Source organism: Aspergillus ochraceoroseus, assembly GCF_002846915.1.
Source record: "Aspergillus ochraceoroseus IBT 24754 chromosome Unknown P175scaffold_12, whole genome shotgun sequence".
In the NCBI taxonomy this organism is placed as follows: Eukaryota; Fungi; Ascomycota; class Eurotiomycetes; order Eurotiales; family Aspergillaceae; genus Aspergillus; species Aspergillus ochraceoroseus.
Window position 1 is genome coordinate 330,651 of NW_024468487.1, and position 22,970 is coordinate 353,620.

The following is a 22,970-nucleotide window of genomic DNA, read 5'->3' on the forward strand; positions in this document are numbered from 1 at the left end:
TGCTTAGAAGATCGAGCTCAATAGGTAACTAACTAGTTATTATACTACTATGGAAAACTCTATGAAGGTTGAATGAATTCCTTTATTTTGTTCTTTTTCTGGTTTTGTTTTTGGTTTCGTCCAATACAGATAGATCGATAAGACAGATAGATAGAAAGAGATATCCGGTGTATACATGTGTGGAATATAATGGCGAGAATGTAACATGGCCAGTTCCCTTTTTGTCGGGCCATTTCTTTCAACTTAAATGAGGTACTCTCTCTCTCTCTCTCTCTCTCTCTCTATGTATATAAAATACCAGGCCAATCTACCTTCTCAAGTCCCAAAGAGAAAAAAAGTTTTATAGTTCAGATTTATAGTTCAGATATTAACCCACCCGCTTCCGCAAACTTCGCCTGGTACCCTTTCAAACTCGCCCATTGGCGCAGCTCTTCCTCATCTCGATCATGATCGCTCAGATAGCTCATCGACCGTCCTTGTGTCTGGGGACTAGCGTTCGGCTTCTTTGAGCTCGGCGAGGCGAGGCCCTCCAGGCGCATTAGAATATCTATGAAAGCGTACAGGTAGGATTCCGCTTCGGCCTTTGTGAGCGGGTGCGGGCCTGATGTGGCGGGGGCGGTTTCCATGGTTGATTTGGAAAGGTCAAGTAAGGTAGATGCAACTTGTCGGATTTTGAATGTCTGTTCATTAGGATCAGATCCGGGGAGGAGGAGGAGGAGGAGGAATATATGGTGGAATGGGACTTACGATGCTTGCGCCATTAGGCTCCATATTGATCTCGTTGACAGATTGTAACAGGGTGAAGAGATCGCGGATGACAAGTCGCCGCTCCTCAATCATTGTATTGCTGATATGATCTGCTTGGTCACCGCCGCTGGTTAAGGTGGATGGAGGAGGAGGAGGAGGAGGCACAAAGGCGTGTTGGTCCGGCGGTTTGTGGTACATTATCCAGGCCTCGTGAAGGCTCCAGTACTTCTCAACTAGGTAGGACCGAGTTGCTAGCTGGCTGGCATATATATTGGCTTTCTGTATCTCGAATTGGATATGTCGGCGATCACCCAAGTCAGGGTCGCCATTGAAAGGACTCGGCTTAGAGTCTTCCGGGTCTTGGGTATAGGTATCGTCCGTCGGATAAAGAGATAACTCTTTCGGGACATTTGCGAGAGCTAACTTGCTTTTCTGCAAGCAGTCGTATATAATGTTCTTCTGTCGGTCCCAGTCAAAAATCTCACCGGCCCCGAACGCCACTTCCCAGGCAGAGAGCGCATTGTATGAGTTGTACACACGGACATTGGCATTGAAACCGACAAGACGCGAAATTGGTTGAGCCGGCTGAGGCTCTATGTGAGTAGGAAATATATATGCGTCGTCAATCTCCAGAGGTAAGGGGGGATAGCGCTCCGATGGCGTTTCTGGTGGGACGTGTACAGCCGCATCGCGGGAACCCATTTGCTGCAGCGTCCGGTAACCGGCCAACGTTGTGTAAAACAGGCGTCGCCCGAGTTCCTGCTCGATGATATTGACCGACCCATCACTTGCGGCACCTGTGACATCTTGCGATTGGCGGGACGAGGAGGAAATCGGGCTAGTGGGACCGAAGGATAAAAGCCGGTAGCCAGAAGGATTGCATAGGTCGTACACATGAAGCGTTGTTAAGCATTCTGCAAAATACGCCCGACATCGTCGAACGTTCCAGACATAACCTGAACAAAGACCAAGAAAATAACTAATAGCTGCGTCGTAAACAGTGGGGTTGCGATCAAGGTACCCCGCGCCTCGTACTTGAACCGCGACATCCTGACACCGCTTGACGAGGGCTGTAGAGTGTGGGTACGCTGCCCTCTCCGCTTCAGTTTTCAAATGTAATTTGGGTCGCCGTGGGAATGACACCACGAGGGCTCCGATCATGCCAGCCGTCAGGGCCAAGAAGGTGTTGCTTGTGAGGTCTTCCCTTCGATCAAGGGCGGCGCGATAGGACGGCTCATGAGGGATAGGAACCAATGGATGAATATATGTAAAGTAGTCGTCGATGAAAAGATGGACGGTGGACAACGGGCAGATCAATTCCACCGATGCGGTACTTGACGTTGGAGGAGGGATAACATTGCCGCTAAACGACGGGGAGAGTCTGCCAGTTGAATCTGGCGAGCCCGGGGCAGCGTAAGGGGATTCTCCGAGCTTTTGTTTTTTGAAGGCTTCTGCGTGACGATTGGGGGGCCCGCGACGCCGAGTTGGTCTCTCGTAGGTACAGGGGATGCTCAAACTTGCGCACGACCGACACGGAGGGCCGCTTGTATCGCACTACTCTCGATGAGTCGAGTCAGCTCCCAACGCTTCCAGCGGCGCAAATTCGAAGACCGCCTGACCTACCTTTACCTTGCGGATACTGCAGGCATCGCAAGCCTTCTGTAGCCTGGTTCGTTGGTCCATGGGTACAGGAATAGTATTGTCGTCGTTTCCATCGCTTGCTTCCTTTTTATTTCACGTCGCAGACATGATGCCAGGTTGACTAGTAGCAAACTCGCCCCTTTTGTGCCGTACGAGACGTAAGTGGTTTTTTTTTTTTTTCACGAATGAATAATGCGGAGAGGGGTTGAACCACCGGCCCGAATCAAAAGTAAGTGCCGGAAAGAGGAGGCTTCTGGAAACGCTTAGCAAATCCTGATCGACGGTTTGCCTGGAGGTAAAATAAATCATGTCATGTCTGGCGAAGTTCGCTAGTCTTGAGTCTACTCCACACGACTCCGCAACTGTTGAGACATCAAGGGATGTGGGATGCAATCTTGCTTGTGGTGGAGATTAGCTGACTGCAGGGCTGGGACTGGGCTGGACTCCAGCCGTTCCGGATGCAGGAGCCTGGAGCCCTGAGAACTGAGGATCATCGACGAGCGGAGGTGATCGGGTCCATTCCCGGGGTATGGTTGCTTTACGAACCCGAACCCGAAATATAGCCTGAAATTTGGATGGATAGAGAGAGTTTTTTCTGGCTTTGTATTTTGAAGCTTCACCAGGTGGACGAATTGGGGAAATGAAAGGGTCACGTGGGGAAGCGTCACCCCTTGGCCTCAGAAAATATTAATACACCCACGTTGAATTTTATCCCAGGTTCCTAATTGGAGGCTGGTGGCTGCTGATTCCTCTCAGCTGTGTAACCAAGATGTCTATCCTACGCGAAGATTGCCCCCTTTAGAGCCCCTCGAGGCTTTGGCTGAATATTGGGCAGGGCAGCGATCAGACAAGGATGGCGATCTTTCTACGTGTTAAAACACGGTCAGCAGGAAAGTCAACTCCGGGTTCTGACTGAATGATCATTTGCCCTTTTTCTTTCCATTGGTACAGAGTATAAAACTGAAAATAAGGTTGCTCAATTCCAAATCATAGCATATCACCATCATCCCGGTAGTTTTCTGTACGATCACATCGTCTCCCCAAGAGATCACGCTTGTTTTCCATCTCCACAGCCCAAAGAGCAGCCCCAACAGCGGTTGACATGAGGAAAAACATGGACAGCACGGGAATCAGTTGCAGGACCAAAGCTACGGTTCCGAAACTATACCTTGGCTGTTAGAAGGGCAACTAATGAGAATAGAACCCGTAGGGAAAAGGGTCTTACGTTGTGTACTGCAACTGGCGTTTGCGGATCCGCTCCTTTCTTTGTTGCTTGCTGAGATCCAGTAGCTGAAAGTATCGCCAGTGATGGAAAGGACCTCCCCGATATCCAGTCAGGACCAGGAACATGGGAACGCCAGCCACGGGGATGAAGTTCAACGGGAGGAGGAAGATAAACTCCAGGATTTGTCGCAGGGAAAAGGGAGCATAGACAGCACTGTGGGTAGGTTTGCCCAGTCGCTTGACAACGTCATCGCCTTGGGGATACAGCACGCGGGACGAGGCGACCAGCTCGCCCTGGCCTTCGCTGACCATGACAGCATCGAAGATATCCACCAGAGTTTCGTCAACAAAGAAGGCCTCGAACAGCGCCGCCACAATTGCGGCCCCTTCTCCCAAGACTAGGAAAGCGCCATTGACCCACGCACCCGCGCCCTGGAAGATGGCGAGAAAGGCGACTTGCGGTAAATATGCGAAGAGGAACAGGAGGGTATAGATGAAGGCTGAAAGTAGAACGATCGGAATTAGACGAGTTTTGAACAATGGCCAGAGGAACCGATGCGACAAAAAATAGTAGATGCCCTACGCACACCCAGGGTCGTTAGTCTCGAGGCAGGGTCGTCCTCGATCACTCGGTAGGTTAGGAGAGTAGGCATACGCGGAGAGGGTAGAGCCAGGCAGCTTTGCTCAGATCCAAGGGCATAGCTGCTGCAACCAGAAGAATCCAGAAATGAATGAAAAGGCCCAATGACCACAAAACTGCACTGGGTGGAAGGAGAATGAACTGTTAAAGGATTGAAAATAGTTGCCTGTCTGGAATGAAAGAAGAAGAAGAAGAAGAAGAAGAAGAAGAAGCAGAAGAAGCAGAATCCAACTATTTTGATTGGTGCCTTATCGATAACAAGGCGGTCAGTCCGGGAGGGTATAAAAACCCACGATTTCTTCCGTTCTTCTCATCTTCTTTCTTCTTTCTCTCCATTACTGATCACACCTTCTTATTCACTCTGAGGTCTACGTTATCAATGGACCATCTGGAGGGGAAATAGAAGGTCAGAGCATCTCTGCTGACTTACCCCAAATTCTTCTTTCTTCAGCGTGGAGCGTTTGGAAATATCTTCAGTAGTACATCACCTTGCCTCAACTTCTTCTTTTATTGTCAATCGACCAGTAACCCGGTTTAAATTATGGTCAAGATATCGGTTTCGAATCCAGCGCCTCGTATTTCCCGTATATCGTCGCTGTCGAACGATGCCTAACCATGGGGGGAGGAGGAGGAGGAGGAGGAGGAGAAGACAGAAAAAAAAATTTTTCTTAGCATCTTAACAGTCATGAGCCCCAAATTATAAATTCCTCTGGTCAAAATGCTTGCGATAACTATTTGTAGAAAGGCTGACCAGCCTGTGCTTCGGGAAATGTGAGGTGTGCAGCATCTCGTAAAACTCTGTCGGCTCTCCTAAGCCTGTGGAGCGGGCTCAGACTCGACAGCTTTCGATGAAGACAAGTAAGATCACGGACTAAATGGGGCATCTTCGGAGCCAAGCGAGGCCAACTACCCAGTCTTCCGCGAGTGCGTGTCGAGCATCATCGTCGCCGGATCCAGCCAGGATAAGTCCAAGAGCACTGCTAAAAAGGAGACCAGGAGTCCAGAAACCAAAGCAGAAACCGACTCTGTATGTAGCCTCTCGTCGAGGAGATCCTGAAGAACTTGCCGAATTCATCGATGTACACACACACACACGCCTTTCTAATCTTCTGATAACCCACCCTCAACAGCACATCTACATGCTCTATAACCAGAAAAACAATATACATATGCCAGACTCCGCCCTCGACCCGGCCTCGTTCCTGAGCCGGGTCTTAAAAACGAGTTATATTCCGGCCGTGACGCGCGCCCGCCCCCAGCCTGGGCCACGACACGCACCGACGCCCTGCGAGATCTGCGCGCGGGACTGGATCCCGCTGTCGTATCATCATTTGATTCCGCGCGGGGTGCACGCGAAGGTCCGCAAGAGGGGCTGGCAGGAGGAGTGAGTGCATGCTGAATAGTGTGGCGTGGCTTTGTCGGGCGTGTCACAGGTTCGTGCATCGCGTGGCGAGTAATGAGGAGTTGGCTAGGGAGTGGTTCCCTGTGGAGAGGATTATGGAGAGGATTATGGAGAGGGAGGATGTGAGGGATTGGGCGAGATGGGTTGGGAGGGTGAGATGGAAGACTAAATAGGTCTCTCTCTCTCTCTCTCTTTCTTTCTCTCTCTATTGCGTATTGTGTAGTCATAATGTAATATAGTAGAGTAGTATACAGTAGTTCTATGCTTCTTAAATGTCCCGTCCCAGAATTGTATATTAAAGTGTAAATCACCCAGATCCTTAATGTTTTGTACAAAAATAAAGTGTAAGCGATAAAAAAATACAGCGACCCTAAGCCAGGATCGCAAGAAGGTATCAAACTAGTCGGGGTCAGGATAGGATAGGATAATAACAATCATAGGTGTCTCTTCTCGTAAAGCTCCTCGTAACATTGAATTTGGTCGCCGACTGCAAAGCCAGTCCAGTTCTCGAAACCGATACCGCATTCAGTATCTTTGCGCATTTCCGTAACGTCCTTCTTGACGTTCTTGAGGGATACAATTGAGCCTGTAGCGTAGGTATTAGTGGAGGCTTTCTTTTTTTTTTTTTTGTTGTTTCGGTAGAGTGAAACGAGGGAAAAAAAAAAAAAAAAAAAAAAAACATACCGTCATATATCGTCTCCTGTCCTCTCAACACGCGGACCTTTCTGGCTCGGTTGATCAGTCCGTTTCGCACCTTGCATCCCGCAATCGACGTCTTTTCGCGTCCCTTGAGGGTAATCTCGAAAATTTGACCGACTTCAGCTTCTCCCGTGACGCGCTGGGTGACCAAAGGAGCTAGCTGCTCACTCAGCGTATCCTTGACATCATCAATGAGTTTATAGATAATGTTGTGATCCATGATTCCGACCCCGCGCGCCTCAGCCATGCGTGACATGGTAGGGTCAATCGGCAGGTTGAAATTGATAAGATGGCCGTTGGCCGAGGCCGCATGCTCAATATCAAACTCGCTGATCGGTCCCACCTCGGAACGGAGCACGTTAGCAAAGACTTCGTTGTTTCCCACCGCGGTGACGGAGTTGAGCACAGCTTCCGCTGATCCGCCCACGTCGGCTTTGATGATAAAATGGATGGGTTTGGGGCCAGACGGTGCCTCCTCCACAGAGTCAGTGCCCTCTTCCTCCTGTCGTCGTTTCTCGAGCAGTTCACGACGAGCTTCATTGATAGCTGCCATGTCTTGGGACAGCTTCTGGGTCTCAGACCGTTCTTGTCGATAGTCCACAACTTCCTTGGCGTGCTGTTCATCCGAGGCCTCCAGGAACTCAGTGCCTGCAGCAGGCTGTTCCCTCCAGCCGTCCACTTCAACGGGCATACCAGGGGTAGCTTCGTCAAGGGGGACGCCAGCTTCATTCCTGAGCGTGCGGACACGAGCCCAGGTCGTGCCTGCGACGATGATATCACCTGGTCGTAGAGTGCCTCGTCGAATAAGCACAGTTGCTACACGGCCGTAGGTCTTGGTAGTTCCTTCAATCACCCATCCCTCGACAACGCCATGAGGATCAGATCTATGATCTAAGACTTCAGAAAGCGTGATAATAGCTTCTTCTAGCTCCAACATGCCCTGGCCCGTCTTTCCACTGACGCCGATGGCCTGAACATCGCCGCCGTAGTCTTCTACGTGAACACCATGGACGGAAAGGTCTTGCTTCACCTTTTCAGGGTTCCCGCTCTCCTTGTCAATCTTGCTGATTGCAACGATGATAGGAACCTTGGCCCCGGTGGCGTGTTTGATGGCCTCAATCGTTTGGGGCTTCACGCTGTCGTCTGCCGCAACCACCAAAACCACAATGTCGGTTACGTCTGCACCGCGACGTCGCATCTCCAGAAAGGCCGCGTGGCCAGGGGTATCCAAGAATGTGATTGTTTTCCCAGATGGCATGGCTACGGAGAAAGCTCCAATATGTTGTGTGATACCACCATGCTCCGACGCCACGACGGAAGACTTTCGAAGCCAATCCAGAATGGTGGTTTTACCATGGTCCACATGGCCCATGATCGTTACAACCGGAGGTCTAGATGGCAGATCGGTCTTGTCGTCGGGTTCAGGTGCAGACGTCAGGTCATTATCGCCGGTCTCAAAGATAGGTTCGAAGTTGAACTCGGTGGCCACTAGACCAGCGGTCTCGGCATCGAGGACATGGCTATACGTAACATCTTCAAACCCCATCTCTTCCATCCGCTGGACGAATTGCGCGGGTCGAATGCCGATCACGTCGGCGAGGTTACTAACGCTGATAAACTCGGGAAGATACAGCGGGCTGGGGGCAGCTTCCACTTCCTTCGGCCGGGATTTGCCCTTCTTTGAACGTTTTCGATCCTCACGGCGGCGACGGTGCTCGTCTTCATCAAACTCTTCGTCGTCACCCTTGGTTCCCCGCTGCCGACGGCCATCCCGACGCTTTGAAGGTTTCCCCTGGGTGGCATTTTCGTCATGGAGCCGGAGTCTCTCCAAAGACGACGAATCCCACGACCACGGATCCGCAGTTATTTTTTCCTTGGGTTCGGGATCGGGCTCAGGTTTGGGCTCCTGGTGGCGAGGGGCTTCGAATTCCTTCTCCTTTCTCTCTTTTTGGGACGCGGGCGGGACGATAGGGCGGGCCCCTGCAAATCTGCCTTGCTGAGCCGAGAACTTCCGGAATGATAACTCTCTCAAGTCATCTCCAGTCTCATCATTCACTTCAAGACTGGGAGTTTGGGTGAGCTTGCGGATTACAATGGACTCTCCCGGGGTAGAATTATATACAGGCAACGACTGCGATGTTGGGATCGGTCGCCGTCCTCTGCATCGGGGGCAAAACCGGTGCTTTCCGAAGCACTCAAAATGACAGTCGGGACACTTCCAATCTTTCGAACGCAAGCTGGTTGGTATTGGAGGCTTCAAATCATGTGCTTTGTCGGGCTGTAGTGACTGGCTTTCCTTTTCGCCAACATGCCAAGGCCGTCGTGAGTTTCGAAAGTGATCGCGTGGCTTCGGCAATCGAGAGGCATCATGAGGTAACTTGGTGCCATGCGATTCTCCAGGGCGTGCTGTATGAGTGGAGTGTGATCGTGCTGATTCTGGTTTTTCCGAGTGTTGTCGCCGCCGCCGGTGTTGTTGTTGTTGTTGTTCTTGTTCTTGTTGTTGTCGTCGCTGCTGCTGCTGGCTGGCAGTCTTCGCGAGCAGAGCATTCCGAATTGCCTGTTCCTCCGGGCTAAGGGCTGCGATTGTTGGTGTTGATGATCGAGTGCCCCAGCGGCCGCCAAACTTTGGCTTTACGCTTGGGGTGGTGGAGGTAGCAGCAGATGCTGCTCCGCCAGCATTGCCATTTGACGAGTCGTCGGATGGATTGAAGGCTGGAAGGGAAGAATGGAAGTGTTGTCGTCGAATGTAGGATTCTTCCCGCGAAACGGCTGTATCTGTAAGTCTAGCTGCACCAGGCCAATGGACAGTATGACGACGGGAGAGCTGCGGGATGGGTGAGAACGGAGTCAGCTATCAATCAACCCAACAACAGTACAACAACCTGGGGGGAGAGAAATCACCTGCACGATGGTATGCCTGTGCAGCCTGTGCATAATGGCTGATGCTGTATTAGAGGTCTACTGGAGCTCCGCCCAGTCTTTCCTTCTTTTTTTTTTTTTCCCTCGGGACGTTCTCCAGTAACTCCGGAAAACCACAACCTGAGCAGGAAAAACTCCGCCAGATTTCGCAGGTTTCCCGCCCGCCTCACGTGCGTCGGCGTCTCCGCCGAATCGGAGGCGCGATATTTGGAGACGGACAATGGGGAATATTTTTGTTTTTTGATACTAAAGCATCTCCTCTCCTCTCCTCTCCTCTCCTCTCTCGCTCTGTCTAGTGTTCTTTCCAATTGCTCCTGGTTTTCCCGTCTCTTTGTCTCTTCCCTCGTTGAAATGGAGCCCCAGGTCATCTTGGAGGATGACCCTGTGGATGCCTTGCGCACCCTCAAGGATTTGGCCGCGGGTGCTGCTGGTGGTATTGCGCAGGTTCTTCTCGGTATGTTCTATCGGGGTTGGGATTGTCCTGATATCTGGTTTCTTTGGTCTCTCCCATCTCTCCCTTTCTGCTTTGTTTCTTTCTCGATCAACCCCGCTCTGCCCCAATCGTAGGATGGATCTCCGTCCAGGTACAGAGCAGCGCCGTGCGGGGTCCATTATGAGACCTTCAGAACCAGCATTCTTTTTCTCCCTCGTATTTTAATTATTCAATTTGACGGTAGCTAACTTCTTAACAGGTCAGCCTTTCGGTGTGTACTCCATTTCGTGGCCCTTGAAATTTCCCCCTCACGGCCAATCTAACACCCCGCAGATATCGTCAAGGTCCGATTGCAAACCTCTTCTCAATACTCAAGCGCCCTGGACGGTGCCACGCAAATTCTCAAGAAGGAGGGTCCTCTCGCTTTCTATAAAGGAACCCTGACCCCATTGATTGGAATTGGCGCCTGTGTATGTCCTTCCCTGTTCCCTGTGTCACACACCACCACCATACTAATACCCTACCAGGTCAGCGTGCAATTTGGAGCCTTCCACGAGGCCCGCCGACGCATTGAGGAACTCAACAAGAAGAAGTACGCCGACAGCACCCTCTCCTATGGCCAGTACTACCTTGCTGGAGGTTTCGCGGGTCTCACCAACTCTGTCCTCGCGGGACCCATCGAACATGTCCGTATCCGTCTGCAGACCCAACCCCACGGCGCAGACCGACTCTATAGCGGTCCTCTGGACTGCATCCGCAAGCTCTCCTCCCAGGGTGGTGTCCTCCGCGGCCTCTACCGCGGCCAGGCCGTCACCTACCTCCGGGAAGTCCAAGCATATGGCATGTGGTTCCTGGCCTTCGAGTACATGATGAACCTGGACGCGAAGCGCAACAACATTAAGCGCGAGGATATCTCCAGTCTCAAGGTTGCTGCCTACGGTGGTTTGGCCGGTGAAGCTCTCTGGCTGAGCAGCTATCCCTTCGACGTGGTGAAGAGCAAGATGCAGTGCGACGGATTCGGCGCACAGCAGCAGTTCAAGAGCATGAGAGACTGCTTTAAGAAGACGTATGTTGCCGAGGGACTCGGTGGGTTCTGGAAAGGTATCGGACCGACTCTTCTCAGGGCTATGCCAGTTTCAGCGGGAACCTTCGCTGTGTAAGTTTTTTTTTTTTTTTTTTTTTTCCCTCCCAATTCCTTTCCTCTTAGTAAATTGAGATAAGTGACTGACTCTAGACATTTAGTGTTGAACTTGCCATGAGAGCTATGGGTTAAATGCATCTGTCCTGGATAATGTCTAGCAATTCCTGGCGCTCTCCTTCCATTCTAGCACCCCTCGCCGCTTTTGCTCCCCCTGACCGACCTGAGCTGATCAGTGATCATTATACAATCAAACATTTCACTCACTGGGCTTGATCTAAGCACCAGATCTGATCACTGGCCCCCCCAACCTAAGCATACCAGATTGCTTACTAAACTCCTGGAATTCAGGATGATCTGGGTAAGCGGGCTTAATAAAACATGGCGTTGCTTGCTTAACCACTATACAAAGAGTTAGCATCATACAGTTACACTGATCTAGTGATCTTTCCTTTGCAAACAGGATATGCCCTAGTCAATTCATTTCCTTGGATAATTGAACCTATCGCAGATTTTAATGCTCGTGCTTCCCATGTAATGGCCAGATCTGAGAGAACTACATAGGCAGATGTGTAATTCCTAGATCTATATAAATTATTTTGTTTTATTGGATATTAAGCAAATGACCCCTCTTCTCAATCATTTCCACGATTCCATCTTTCTTGAAACCCCCCGGGCACAATCCAAAGCCCGTCCGGCCCCTTGCGTCCTTGATGCCCAGGTTTATCCCTTCCTGGACCAGAAAACGGACGACGTTCAGCTTGATCACGCTTTTCTACAGCCTTGTGGAGAACTTGTCCCGAGAACCCATAAAAGAGTAAAGCCTCCAAGAAGCGTAATGGTTCTGATTACATTGTCATTATTTATCGGAGCACCTTCCGCCAGCAGGAGCTGCAGAACTTGGATGGTTTCTGATCCCCGCTCAAGGGCGTGGAGGAGGAGGACTTGTCCTTCTTGAACATTGCTTCCGCGGTCTAGCAAGAGTCTAATGATTGAGATTGGTGCGTCCTTGCGGGCAGCGTCCATCATGATCGTATCCAGGTCGCGAATATCGAAGCGATCGGGTGAACAGCCGGAGTCTAGAGCAGCTCGGAACAACTCAATGTTGTCCTTGGAGTAAAGAGACCGTAGGTTTTCGATGACTTCGATGGGGGACCGAATTGGGATGGGAGGTAGCTGGGCGGAGGTAGGAGACCCATTTGACGGAGAGCGGACATCCATGGTGAATGAAAAGGTATTGAAGACCGGGACTCGCAGTGCGGAGTCATATTTGAAAGTCAAACACGAGGTGCTAGTGTGAACTCAAGAGGATCTAGGCCATATAACGCATATCATGCATGGCTATATATGTTATCGTCATGCTTCAATGCAACGAAGGGGAAAAGGTCCAGCATCAACCAGAAAATGAAAAACGAAAATGAAAGGATAAATAAATAAAATAGCTCCAGAATTTGATAATACAGTGGACATTTAAAAATGGAAACACCCATACTACTAAGAGGTAAAGCTTACAGTACTCTATACAGTACAATCCCAAGATTGATTCAAACACCCGGAGAGACATCCCAAGAAAGCGAAAAACAACCAATGCCTTAGTTATCAAGTGAGCCAGTCAGCTCCTCAATATGCACCGGCTTGTAAGTGAGTTCCCCTTTCTGCGCGCTCTCAAGTCTCCTCTTTTGACCAGCTTCACCGGCCCGGCCCAAAACCCCGGCAATAACACCAACAGAGCGCAGACTGTCGTCGTTGGCAGGAATCGGATACGTCACGCGCGTAGGATCCGCATCGGTATCAATAATACCAATGGTCGGCACATTATTCAGCCCACACTCGTGTAGCAGCACGACATTCTCCAGCGGGTTGAAGCAGACCACGAGATCGGGCTTCAGCGCCGCCCGATCCGTCAGGTTGTCCTTGAAATGGGGGAGTTCCTCGTCCATCGCGTTGACGACTTTCGTTTCACAATGGCCCAGAATCTGCTCGCCGTTGGTTAAGCTGCCGGGGATCCAGCGCTCGAAGATATGGTAGCCCTTGGCGAGCTCGGCAGCGCGGACGACGGCGCGCTTCTGGCCCTTCCGGGTGCCGACGAAGAGAATCAGTCCGCCGCGGGCAGCAACTTCCTCGACAATTTTGGCGGCGCGGCGGAGGTACGCCGCCGTCACGTCCAGCGAGATGATATGGATATCATCCCGGATACCGAAGATATAGCGGGAGTTTTGAGGGTTCCAGCGGGAGGTCGAGTGGCCAAGGTGGGTCTGCGATGCGAGGAGGAGTTCGAGGGTGACGGCGGAAGGGGTGGGAGGGTTTTGGATGGTGTCCTCCGGCTTGTAAGCGTTTCTGACAACGCTACCGAGGCCGCGAAATGCGTGTCCTAAACAATACCCAGAAATGGCATGGTTAGTTTAATGGAATGGCACGGGGTCGCCCGCGGAAAGAAAAAGAATTGTAGTCGCTCACGTCGTTCCTCTGCTTTGCTCCAGGCCTCTTGTGCAGCCAGCCGTACGGACTCCGATGCTGTGCTAAACTCTAGAAGGGTCTGGGCACCTCGGACTGGAGCATCGACAGTTGTCTCGGTCGAGGAAAACCTCCTCAGGATGAGGGCCTGGCGGTTGCAGGCGAGGAGCTGGCGGCCTGCAACAAGGAAGAGTTAGCAATGACATTGTTCAAAAGTTGTCGATTCAGTACAATGTATCCAAGTACTCACTCTGCCGCACGCATAATTGCCGGACAATCATATTGCACTGTGTTGGCTGGGACTTGGGACTCTAGTAGCAGTTCTCGTAGGAGATCTTTCCGCTCGAACTTTTGATGTTGGCTTGGCTTGTGGTGCCTGAGGCATGAACATATGCGCTAGTCCGTTTTGGTCCCATCCACAACTTACGAGTATAAGAAGAAATCAAGCATTGTCGTTTCTCTATTACAGTGTTTATAAGTGGCTAAGAAGGAGCATGCAGGGTCCGGGTAGGGCTGAGTCTGTTGTCTGGGGTACGAGCTATAACTCCGAGGGTTGGCTGAGCCCACTGGGAGTATAAAAATCATCATGATGATTCTCAAGTCTTGAGCCGAGATGCTATAGAAGTGTTGATAGTATGAAAGAGGTGTGACAGCTGCTGTTTTGACAACCATGTTTCCCCTCACAGCCTGCCTGGCATGGCGTTGGGCAACGTCCAGACTTCACATCCACTGGGTGCAACCACCTGCAGTGACAAGGTCTCTAGAGGCTAGTAGGTTCAAGTCTGCATCAAGCCAGCGGAGAAAGACATTGCCATCAAAATAAAATGTGGCTATACAAATATACTATTTTTTTTTTTTTCGCTCTGCCTTCAGGACGTCATTGCAAAAGCGACTCCGAAATCTGCGGCTGGACAAACCCCATGTCAGCAATATGGACACACATTCGATTTTCAAGGAAATCAAGCACCGCGTAGACCGCAGATTGAAAGACCCAAGTCGTGCTGGGATTTGTTGTTGAAGGTAGACGATTCTAATCTTGTCCAGAATGAGGCGGTGTATGAGGGAGTCCTCTCTTCCCCCCGTCCCCACACTTGATTCTACTCCGTAGGCAAGAAATCATGAATCAATGATGGTAATGCCAAGAAGGGGTTATGCATGATTGCGCTGGGCAACGGAAATCCCGGCAAGAATTCATTGGTTCTTCGAATTGCAACTGCTGCAAAACTGAGGTTGGGAATCTCGTTGCCTGATTTATTCCCGAGGACCGCCACTTATCCCAAGAATTTGAAGATTTCAACATGATGAGTTCATAGAAGTACGGTCGAAGCTTTTCGAAGGACTCAAGATATTAATAGCTCTATTATTGGTAGTTTCCAGCGCTATCTGTTGACACAGCCCTGGGCCATACCTAACTGGGTAGTCTAGTCATATTCTAGCACAGTCTACAGAGTACTCCGTGCCTGGAGGCAATATATGCAACTGAGCCACATGTGGCTATGCAAACCCAGGCCTCCGCGTAATGATCGCGTAACTTTCTGTAAGGTATGTAATGCAGTAACACGCTAACGTCACCCGACTTGAGCCTGATGTCTCCCGGAACAGCCGTACTCAGCGACATCCGCCATGTTGACAGATCGATAAGATGATGCGAAAGTTAACCCAGGATTATTGTGTAAGCTACGAAGCATGGGATTTTCTCTAGTCCATAGCATAGAAAACCAGAGCCATGATTAGAATGGTCTACTGCCTAGATCAGAGTAGTCCTGCTGGTCTCAGCCCTGTAAGCACGGGCGGCAATGATCGCACTAGGTAGTAGGTACGAGTGCCCAGCCACAAACCCCACCAAGCGGAGATAATTCTGGTATGCAGAACAGAATTTATTACGCTAGTGCCAAACCTATTCGCAGACCAAGATTACGCATTACGGAGTACAGTTGGGGAATCCCAGTTGCTGCGCCTGTTCGAGGACCGTATTTCCACCTGGTATTGTCGGGAATCACCGTATTATTCGGCGGCGCAGGCGGCGATTTCTCAGCTTTGGTGGGGTCATGAACGAACTGTCCCTCTTCTACCATTATTGCCAGATCATCTTACTCGCCCACCAGGAGCTAAATATCTTACTACTATAAAAGGGGACTCGAACCCACTGCTTCAGGTCTCTTGTCTTCTATTCATCATCCATCCATCCACTTGACTCTTCTTCCAACAAGCATCGTCTCCTACTTTCCCTCATCCTCATCCCTCCTTCTCACAACCTCACTACCACTACCACTACACAACCCAACCATGTCTGGCCCTTACGATAATCAGTACAACCAGCAGTACGGCGGCTACGGCCAGCAGGGTCAGCAGGGTCAGTACCAGCAGGATGGTTACTCCCACCAGCAGGGCTACGGTCAGCAGCAGGGCTACGGCCAACAGCCTCAGTACGACCAGTCCTACAACCAGCAGCCCCAGTACGGCGAGCAACGCGGGGCTTCCAATGACTACTACGGCCAGCAGCCTCAGCAACAACAGCAAAACCAGTACAACCAGCAGCCCCAGTATGGTCAGGACCAGTACGGACAGCAACAACAGCAGCCCCAGTATGTTTCCCCCTTTTGGTCCTGCAAAGTGAATTTGCAACTAACCAATCGAATAGGTATGGCGAAAGTGGCCCCGGTGGAGCCCAGGATGGCGAGCGTGGTATCGGTGGTGCCGTTGCTGGTGGACTAGCAGGTGCCTTTGCCGGCCACAAGGTCAACCACGGATTTCTCGGAACTATTGGCGGAGCCATCGTCGGCAGTCTTGCCGAGGATGCAATCAAGAACAGAAAGCACAAGGATGAGGCTCAACAACAAGATCCTTACTACGGCGGTTCTCAGTACTCTCAGGGTAACGCCAGCAAGATGGACTCGCTCGGCAGCTTCTTCAAGAAATAAGCGTGCACGCTCTCTCTGTCCGCGGCCTGCATTTCCTTTCTAGCTTTTGTCCTCTGTTTATCTACTTACTGGGTTTCATCATGAGGTTATGATTTGTGGATTAATACTGTTTTGTGTTCTTTGAGTATTTCGATTGGTCGTGCTGCTAGAATGACTGGGCTTGACCTTTTTTCCCCCATGAGATCGTTTCTTGAATATACTTTTTGAAACTTTTTTCCAATGTCGATGCTATATCCCTAGTTATCTTCATAGATTTGCGTGCCGTCCCCTTTCGAGTTCTACAATAAATGCAGACTTTTTATGAATAGTGACAGCTTTTTTCAAGAATCATTCTTTTAGGGCATGACCTCTCTTGATCTAGACACCATCCTCGATAGCTTATGTTAATACCGACATGATATAGATGTTAGGCAGCACCCAAGTTCTACACCAACCTTGTGATAGACAACATATAAACCACCCCAAATGAGACAATATCTATCTATCTCCCCTTCCAGAGCATTAATAAAAACCTACCTAAATACAAATCTAATCCAAATATAACTAACTCCATCAGCTTCAAGTCAAAGATTACCTTAAATACACTGTAGGTCTCACCGCCCACCCAACCCCCCAAATAGGTAGGCGGTGAAGCACAACCGAGCGGAGAAAAAGTGGATGCCAAGATTTCAACCGCCCACCCAATTTTTTCAAGATAATCGGCGCGGTTTTTTGCTCCTTCGACTGACCCCATCTCTCCTCTCTCCTCTATTTCTCTGCATCGTCGAGGAAGTCTGGTGGTGGTGGTATTTCTTTTCTTTTTTTGCTTATTGGATACCTCTGGAATTCCCCTCAGGTAAAACCGCCATGGATGATATCGAGGTATGCCAATCAACTCTAGAATGTGATTGTGTGTTGCAATGAATCCAAGGTTGACGAACTTTTTTTTTTTTTTTTTTTTTTTTCGTTAATTAGGAACGGCTACGAAGCCATGCTCAAGCCTTTGATGGCTTGTTGTCGTTGATTCCGGCGAAATATTATTATGGCGAAGATGGAAGTGTATGTTCTCCCCCCCGGTTTTTTTTTTCTTCTTACGTTGTGCAATGATTTTTTTTTGGGGGCTCTCTCCCTCTCTCTATTTTTTTTTTCTTCTCTCTCTCCCACACTTCCCCTTCTTCCTCTCTGCCTCTTTTGGGTGGTTCCCATAATCTAGCGGGGGTTTTACGTTATTTTAACCAAAATATTTTGCATAGGATCAATGGAAACGGAAAAAGCAGACGAAAGAACAGGCTCGTGAAGCCAAACGAGCAAAGTTGGATCCTGACTCCGCTAAAACCGCAAAGGACGTAATGGATGAGAATGCGCGGAAACGCAAGCGGGAAGAAGAGAAGAATGAGAATGATGATGATGATGATGATCATGCTAGGTCGTCTGATGGTGATGGTGATGGCGATCTGGGCTCCGAACTTCCCCGGGAGGGCATGAAAAGAGGCGATACCGCATCTAAGAAGCAGAAGCAAGCAGAGTCCACTACGAATCAGGATGAAGCTACTACTAAAAAGTCGGAGGAGGCCGAGGCCCGTAAAAAGCTGAGAGAGGAGAAGAAGGCACAGAAGAAATTGAGCCAGCAGGAGAAGAAAAAGGCCAAGGATACCGCTAGGAAGGCAAAGCAAGAAGAGCAACGAGTGAAAGATACCAAGAACACTACTGCCGCTGATGAAGCTATGTCGAGTGCCGAGTCCAAGCCTGCTAAGAGCAAGGCCAATGAAAAACTTTCGAAGAAGGAAAAGGCCGAAGAAGAGAGTCGTGAAGAAGTCGATGGCGAAGAAGACGAGGCTGTTGCTGAGGGTCTTGCTCTTGATTTCAACGCAGAAGACGACAACGAAAACGACAACGAAGATGATGACGCTTCGTCGGCTCCCCACTCCCCAGGTTTTGACGCCTCGAATCCCCAATCCGGTAGCTCTTCCATATCATCCATTGTCCCTCCCTCCGCCCCCAGCGACGCCACCATGAACGCAACCTCCGAACTAAAACCCCTCAAACCCACCCCCGAAGAGCTGAGGCAACGGCTACAAAAGCGCCTGGATGAGCTGCGGGCAGCCCGCCACGCTGACGGACTCAATGGCAAGCCAGCCAGAAACCGACAAGAGCTGATCGAAGCGCGGCGACAAAAAGCCGAGCAGCGCAAAGCACACAAGAAACTCCTCCGGCAAAAGGCCAGGGAGGAGGAACAGCGCGAGAAGGACGAAGCCATGGCTCGACGGTTCTCCCCCGGTGGCTCCGGCTCTCTGCTCGCGTCCCCCCGCTCCCCCGCTGATTCCGTCGGCTCCTCTGCAACCAACTACGCCTTTGGCCGGGTAGTCTTTGCCGATGGCCAGGTCGCTGACCCTACCTTGTCAAATGTGCGAGACCAGCATGAATCCCGCGGCCCACGCGATGCGGCATCCACATTGAAGTCCGTGGAAGCCAAGAAAGCCCGGCTTGCAGGCATGAACGATGAGCAGCGCGCCGACATCGAAGAAAAAGACATGTGGCTTAACGCGAAGAAGCGTGCACACGGCGAACGGGTCCGCGACGACACCTCCCTACTCAAGAAAGCCCTGAAGCGCAAAGAAACCGCCAAGAAGCGATCCGAGCGGGAATGGAAGGACCGTGTAGACACCGTCAAGAAGGGCAAGGAAATGCGCCAGCAGAAACGCGAGGATAACCTTCGCAAGCGCCGAGAAGAAAAGGGCAGCGGCGGCGGCGGTGGTGGCAAGAAGTCAAGCGGCGGCGCCGGCAACAAGGGCAAAGGCAAGGGTAAGCCACGTCCAGGGTTCGAGGGAAGCTTCAAGGCAAAGGTTGGAGGAAGTGGAGGAGGCGGCGGCGGCGGCGGCGGCGGAAAGAAGAAATAAATCAGCAAACCAGTGTGACTCGCGTGTGAGTTGATACTCTCTTTACAAGAAAAAAAAAAAAAGGAACGAAGAAGAGGATGTCAAAACCATGTACTTAATAACGAATGTGTGTGTGTATACGCCTCATCTCCATCCTTCAAGGAAACCTTCAAGGAAAAGAGGGAGGAGGAAGGGGAAAAAAAAAAAAAGAATATCTTCTTGATATCGCGGAGGACAAAAAAGTCAAGCAGAATATGTGAGGTTGTGAGTTGTCTGTCTATATGCAAGTAGGCACTGGAGATTTGGTGTTTTTGGTTTTTTTCCTTTTCTTTTTCTTTTTTCTCATTGTCGCCCAGGGGGTTTATTTCTGTTGACTTCTTTCTTTTTCTTTTCTTTCATCTTTCATCTTTCTTCCATTCTGTGCATATGTTGCATTGGTAGCGATTTAACCTGTTGATATAAATCAGGGAGTTTTCTTTTCTGGTTCTTCTTCTTCTTTCTTCTCTTTTTTATCTGATTGATAGAAGTTGTAGGAATTTCCGATGCATCGATCGGCCTTCTCGGTATTCTGTTGAAGATCGGTATCTCAGTCTACATCAGTTGGATACAGCAAAAACAAAAGAAAATACTGATTGATTGAATCCCTAAACAATTAAAACAGAAAAGGTTTCTTCTAACATCACAGGGTACAAAAAAGGGAAGTTAGCGAGCGGATTGCAGGCAAGGAAGTAGACTGACTTCGCCTACAGATCCGTCGAGTACAGAGTAGGCATAGAGGAAGACAATGACGGAGGAGGAAGAGGGGGTTATGTACAACGCGGAGAAGACTCAAGGCTTCAACCGCAGGGGAAAAAATTTCCTCGCAATTCATGGATCTAGTGGGAAAGTTTGCTTTTCCTCGTAACGAAATTTTTTTTTCTCTCCTGAATCCCGTCCGTCCTATATAATGAGAGAGCTTGGATGTGTTTGTTCATTATTAGGAAAGCGTCTGAGATGGAGGAGGCAACTGCATAGTGATTTATCGGTAAGGAGCATCGGCTCTAACAGCAGCAGCAATCTCAGGCTCCCACTTGTCACCGTTTGAGAGGAGCTTCTCCTTGTTGTACAGCAGTTCTTCGCGGGTCTCGGTAGCATACTCGGCGTTGGGGGCTAGAGCCATGTTAACCATTGATCTAGAAGAATCCAAAAGAAAAAAAAAAAGAAACATTTCGAAGAGGAAGACATACTCTCAACAATAGCATCAACCGGGCAACTCTCCTGGCAGTAGCCGCAGTAGATACACTTGGTCATGTCAATATCATATCGGGTCGTCCGGCGACTTCCGTCCACACGCTCTTCAGCCTCAATGGTGATAGCCTGGGCAGGGCAGATAGCTTCACAGAGCTTGCATGCGATACAACGCTCTTCACCGGTAGGGTAGCGTCTTAGGGCGTGTTCACCACGGAATCGAGGGGAGATGGGGCCCTTCTCGAAGGGGTAGAAAATGGTGTATCTACCAACGACATTTCTTTAGCTACAGCCCCCTTCAGACGACGCCATTGGCGCACAATGCCCTCAATTCATGAACGAGAGACATCGCAGGCGCCAGGATGCCATTGACATGGACCAGCTTGGACAGCTGGGGGGCACATGGAGAGACTTACGGTGGTCTGAAGAACTGCTCCAACACCACGTACATACCCCGGAAGATCTCGGCCATAAGGAAGTATTTGCTGGCCTTGTCGAGAGAAGACTCCGGGTCCTGATCCCATTTACGGGGAGGAGGAAGACGGAAGCCAGGCTGGGGAGGTCCAGCTGGCGTAGCTGCGCGGGTCACCGAGGAGGAGAAGTTTGCGGTCGAGAGGAAAGACGAGGGTAGAACGGAGGGCACGGGGCGGCGGTAGGCGAGCAGCCTCGCGACTGACCTAGAGGTAGCCATCTGGAGATGGAGAGGGACGAGAGAAGACCGATAAAGAGGATGGAAGAGGGGGGGGACAATTGGAGAGAGGAGAGAGAGGGGGGTTCAGAGCACTGGCGAGAATTGACGAAGTTCGAACTGCTTTTGGTTTTCGCAGGTTCGGCTTAGGTCATTGCTTTCCCCCATCCCGTGATTGGCCGACTGCAGCAACGCCAAATTGAGAACGAGAGAGACTCGCAGAACTTCAGAAATTCCTCCCATCACCATCTCTACCTCACCTCTTAATCTTCATCTTCCCCCCCCTCTGACTTTTCTCTTCGAGGTATCCTCCGCTCTTTTGAATCTTCCTCTTTCTAGTGTTCTTCCTTCTAATCTGTCTCTAGGCAATCTCTCTCCCCGACCTCCTCTAAACTCCCCCCCCCCCGTCATCATGTTCCGTTCCGCTGTTGTCCGCTCATTGAGGGCCTCTGTGCCTCGTGCCGTTCAGCCTCAGGCTGCTTTCCAGATCCGTGCCTCTCCTGTGGCTCGCCCTGCTCAATTCGCTCCTCGCTTTGCCTTCCAGGCTGTCAGACTTTACTCCGCCCCTGCCGGTCTCAGCAAGGACGAGGTCGAGGGCCGCATAGTCAACCTGCTGAAGAACTTCGACAAGGTGCGTGAATCTTGGTTTCTCGGGGTTTCTCGATCAATTGGACGAGGGCAGGGAATTGAATGACTGACTGATGATTGGTTTACAGGTTTCCGATGCTAGCAAGGTTTGTCCCTCAATTTACCGACCGTCGCGTGAAGAATCATCAGCTTAACAAGAGAAATGCAATAGATTAACGGCGCCTCTCACTTCTCAAATGACCTCGGACTTGACAGCCTGGATACCGTTGAGGTCGTGATGGCTATTGAGGAGGTATGAGTCAGCTGGAGATGTGCTGTCCGGGGAAAAAAAAAAAGAATGATATTGACTGTCAACAGGAATTCAGCATTGAGATCCCCGACAAGGAGGCCGATACTATCCACAGCAGTAAGTATCCCGTGTGATGGGATCCACCTAATAGAATTTCTTTTCTAACGATATCTCTGGTACAGTTGACAAGGCTGTCGAGTACATCCTTGCCCAGCCCGACGGTAAGCGTTTATTATCCTCCCTTCTTGCGGCAATCCGCTACTAGAGTCCAATTGCTGACGGTCTTAGCCCACTAAATATGTACGTAATGCGAGGATTCGGAGTTGGATGGAGGGCTAGATATAAAAGAAGGGGATGGTCGGCGTGCATCTACACTGGTCTCTTTAGAGCTGGAGTATCTGGGTAGTCGGCGACGTTAATCTGTATGCTGATACATGTCGATGCGTTTCACCCTACTATATCGTGTATATCACTTTGAAATGCAATTTTGATCCATTTGAGTACTGTTTTGGGGGGGGGGGGGTGGTAGATGATGAGAGGAGATTTCCGAGGGAAGCCCAGCGAGAGAGACTCAGTGAATTAAAACGTAAATCCGGGAGAAATGGCAAATACAATCCTGAGATGTTCCAGTATAATTGTTCAGGTTTCAAATTGAAGCTGCAGCGAGAAGAAGAAGAATATGAATCCCCCGCTGAAGGGGACTGGATGAGGGCAACTAAAAAACCACCATGTTGAAGAGCCAGATATACACTCCGTAGGCAGCCTTGAAATATTTTTATTCTTCCCAAAGACAACGACTACAACTCCTCTGACAATTTCTCTTCTCAGCTTTCAACTTCAGTTCTTTCTTTGTTTCAATCTCCGATCGAGATCTTTCCCCTGGTCCGTCTCGTATTCACCGACTTTGACTTGACTGGGCTCGGCTGGACCTTTTCGTCTCCCTCGTTCTCATCCTCCTTCAGCCGCCCCTGATAATTTCCCGCCCATCACCCTTTCGGAATAATCTTCTGCCTTTTGACTCCAACCGTTCCAACCGTGTCTCCCAATAGATCTACGGCGTATACCCAAATAGTGGCATATCCTTCTATTCGACCATTCTTCGCGA

At 50.3% G+C, this 22,970-nt stretch overlaps 11 protein-coding genes across 11 annotated transcripts; 5 read left to right on the forward strand and 6 right to left on the reverse strand.

The window, feature by feature from the left end:
* Positions 1 to 353: 353 nt before the first annotated feature.
* Positions 354 to 2,430, reverse strand: P175DRAFT_0446744 (uncharacterized protein; the record flags this gene model as incomplete). Its single annotated transcript, XM_040894359.1, has 3 exons — positions 354 to 680; positions 748 to 2,301; positions 2,371 to 2,430. 3 exons carry the CDS (start codon positions 2,428 to 2,430, stop codon positions 354 to 356), a joined length of 1,941 nt encoding a protein of 646 aa, XP_040748506.1.
* Positions 2,431 to 3,030: 600 nt separating this feature from the next.
* On the reverse strand, positions 3,031 to 4,403 carry P175DRAFT_0505269 (EI24 domain-containing protein). The gene is made up of 3 exons (XM_040898052.1): positions 4,268 to 4,403; positions 3,614 to 4,191; positions 3,031 to 3,550 (listed from the first exon to the last, which is right to left on the reverse strand). The coding sequence occupies exons 1-3, from the start codon at positions 4,310 to 4,312 to the stop codon at positions 3,376 to 3,378; spliced, it is 798 nt and encodes a 265-aa protein (XP_040748507.1). The 5' UTR covers positions 4,313 to 4,403; the 3' UTR covers positions 3,031 to 3,375.
* A 567-nt stretch (positions 4,404 to 4,970) lies between these two features.
* P175DRAFT_0512594 (uncharacterized protein) lies at positions 4,971 to 5,827 on the forward strand (the record flags this gene model as incomplete). Its single annotated transcript, XM_040898692.1, is given in 4 exon segments — positions 4,971 to 5,023; positions 5,150 to 5,283; positions 5,303 to 5,636; positions 5,656 to 5,827. The coding sequence occupies 4 exon segments, from the start codon at positions 4,971 to 4,973 to the stop codon at positions 5,825 to 5,827; spliced, it is 693 nt and encodes a 230-aa protein (XP_040748508.1).
* P175DRAFT_0488085 (translation initiation factor 2) lies at positions 5,815 to 9,358 on the reverse strand. Its single transcript, XM_040895687.1, has 3 exons — positions 9,255 to 9,358; positions 6,339 to 9,177; positions 5,815 to 6,240 (listed from the first exon to the last, which is right to left on the reverse strand). Exons 1-3 carry the CDS (start codon positions 9,285 to 9,287, stop codon positions 6,089 to 6,091), a joined length of 3,024 nt encoding a protein of 1,007 aa, XP_040748509.1. The 5' UTR covers positions 9,288 to 9,358; the 3' UTR covers positions 5,815 to 6,088.
* Positions 9,359 to 9,558: 200 nt separating this feature from the next.
* P175DRAFT_0505271 (putative mitochondrial carrier protein (Ymc1)) lies at positions 9,559 to 11,457 on the forward strand. The gene is made up of 5 exons (XM_040898053.1): positions 9,559 to 9,726; positions 9,965 to 9,976; positions 10,039 to 10,175; positions 10,233 to 10,861; positions 10,948 to 11,457. The coding sequence occupies exons 1-5, from the start codon at positions 9,624 to 9,626 to the stop codon at positions 10,976 to 10,978; spliced, it is 912 nt and encodes a 303-aa protein (XP_040748510.1). The 5' UTR covers positions 9,559 to 9,623; the 3' UTR covers positions 10,979 to 11,457.
* A 151-nt stretch (positions 11,458 to 11,608) lies between these two features.
* P175DRAFT_0496630 (uncharacterized protein) lies at positions 11,609 to 12,064 on the reverse strand (the record flags this gene model as incomplete). The annotated part of the gene is made up of 1 exon (XM_040896136.1): positions 11,609 to 12,064. One exon carries the CDS (start codon positions 12,062 to 12,064, stop codon positions 11,609 to 11,611), a length of 456 nt encoding a protein of 151 aa, XP_040748511.1.
* A 371-nt stretch (positions 12,065 to 12,435) lies between these two features.
* On the reverse strand, positions 12,436 to 13,578 carry P175DRAFT_0447058 (mitochondrial 37S ribosomal protein uS2m; the record flags this gene model as incomplete). The annotated part of the gene is made up of 3 exons (XM_040894378.1): positions 12,436 to 13,214; positions 13,301 to 13,474; positions 13,548 to 13,578. 3 exons carry the CDS (start codon positions 13,576 to 13,578, stop codon positions 12,436 to 12,438), a joined length of 984 nt encoding a protein of 327 aa, XP_040748512.1.
* Positions 13,579 to 15,583: 2,005 nt separating this feature from the next.
* hel10 (putative high expression lethality protein Hel10) lies at positions 15,584 to 16,511 on the forward strand (the record flags this gene model as incomplete). The annotated part of the gene is made up of 2 exons (XM_040899489.1): positions 15,584 to 15,882; positions 15,939 to 16,511. 2 exons carry the CDS (start codon positions 15,584 to 15,586, stop codon positions 16,216 to 16,218), a joined length of 579 nt encoding a protein of 192 aa, XP_040748513.1. The 3' UTR covers positions 16,219 to 16,511.
* Positions 16,512 to 16,920: 409 nt separating this feature from the next.
* P175DRAFT_0505275 (putative 60S ribosome biogenesis protein Rrp14) lies at positions 16,921 to 19,270 on the forward strand. Its single transcript, XM_040898054.1, has 3 exons — positions 16,921 to 17,079; positions 17,173 to 17,256; positions 17,451 to 19,270. Exons 1-3 carry the CDS (start codon positions 17,065 to 17,067, stop codon positions 19,092 to 19,094), a joined length of 1,743 nt encoding a protein of 580 aa, XP_040748514.1. The 5' UTR covers positions 16,921 to 17,064; the 3' UTR covers positions 19,095 to 19,270.
* A 662-nt stretch (positions 19,271 to 19,932) lies between these two features.
* Positions 19,933 to 21,195, reverse strand: P175DRAFT_0505277 (NuoI/complex I 23 kDa subunit family protein). Its single transcript, XM_040898055.1, has 3 exons — positions 20,717 to 21,195; positions 20,300 to 20,565; positions 19,933 to 20,222 (listed from the first exon to the last, which is right to left on the reverse strand). The coding sequence occupies exons 1-3, from the start codon at positions 20,989 to 20,991 to the stop codon at positions 20,092 to 20,094; spliced, it is 672 nt and encodes a 223-aa protein (XP_040748515.1). The 5' UTR covers positions 20,992 to 21,195; the 3' UTR covers positions 19,933 to 20,091.
* acpA (acyl carrier protein) lies at positions 21,092 to 22,366 on the forward strand. The gene is made up of 6 exons (XM_040894943.1): positions 21,092 to 21,619; positions 21,705 to 21,722; positions 21,788 to 21,868; positions 21,934 to 21,982; positions 22,048 to 22,086; positions 22,154 to 22,366. The coding sequence occupies exons 1-6, from the start codon at positions 21,401 to 21,403 to the stop codon at positions 22,159 to 22,161; spliced, it is 414 nt and encodes a 137-aa protein (XP_040748516.1). The 5' UTR covers positions 21,092 to 21,400; the 3' UTR covers positions 22,162 to 22,366.
* The last annotated feature ends 604 nt before the right edge of the window (positions 22,367 to 22,970 follow it).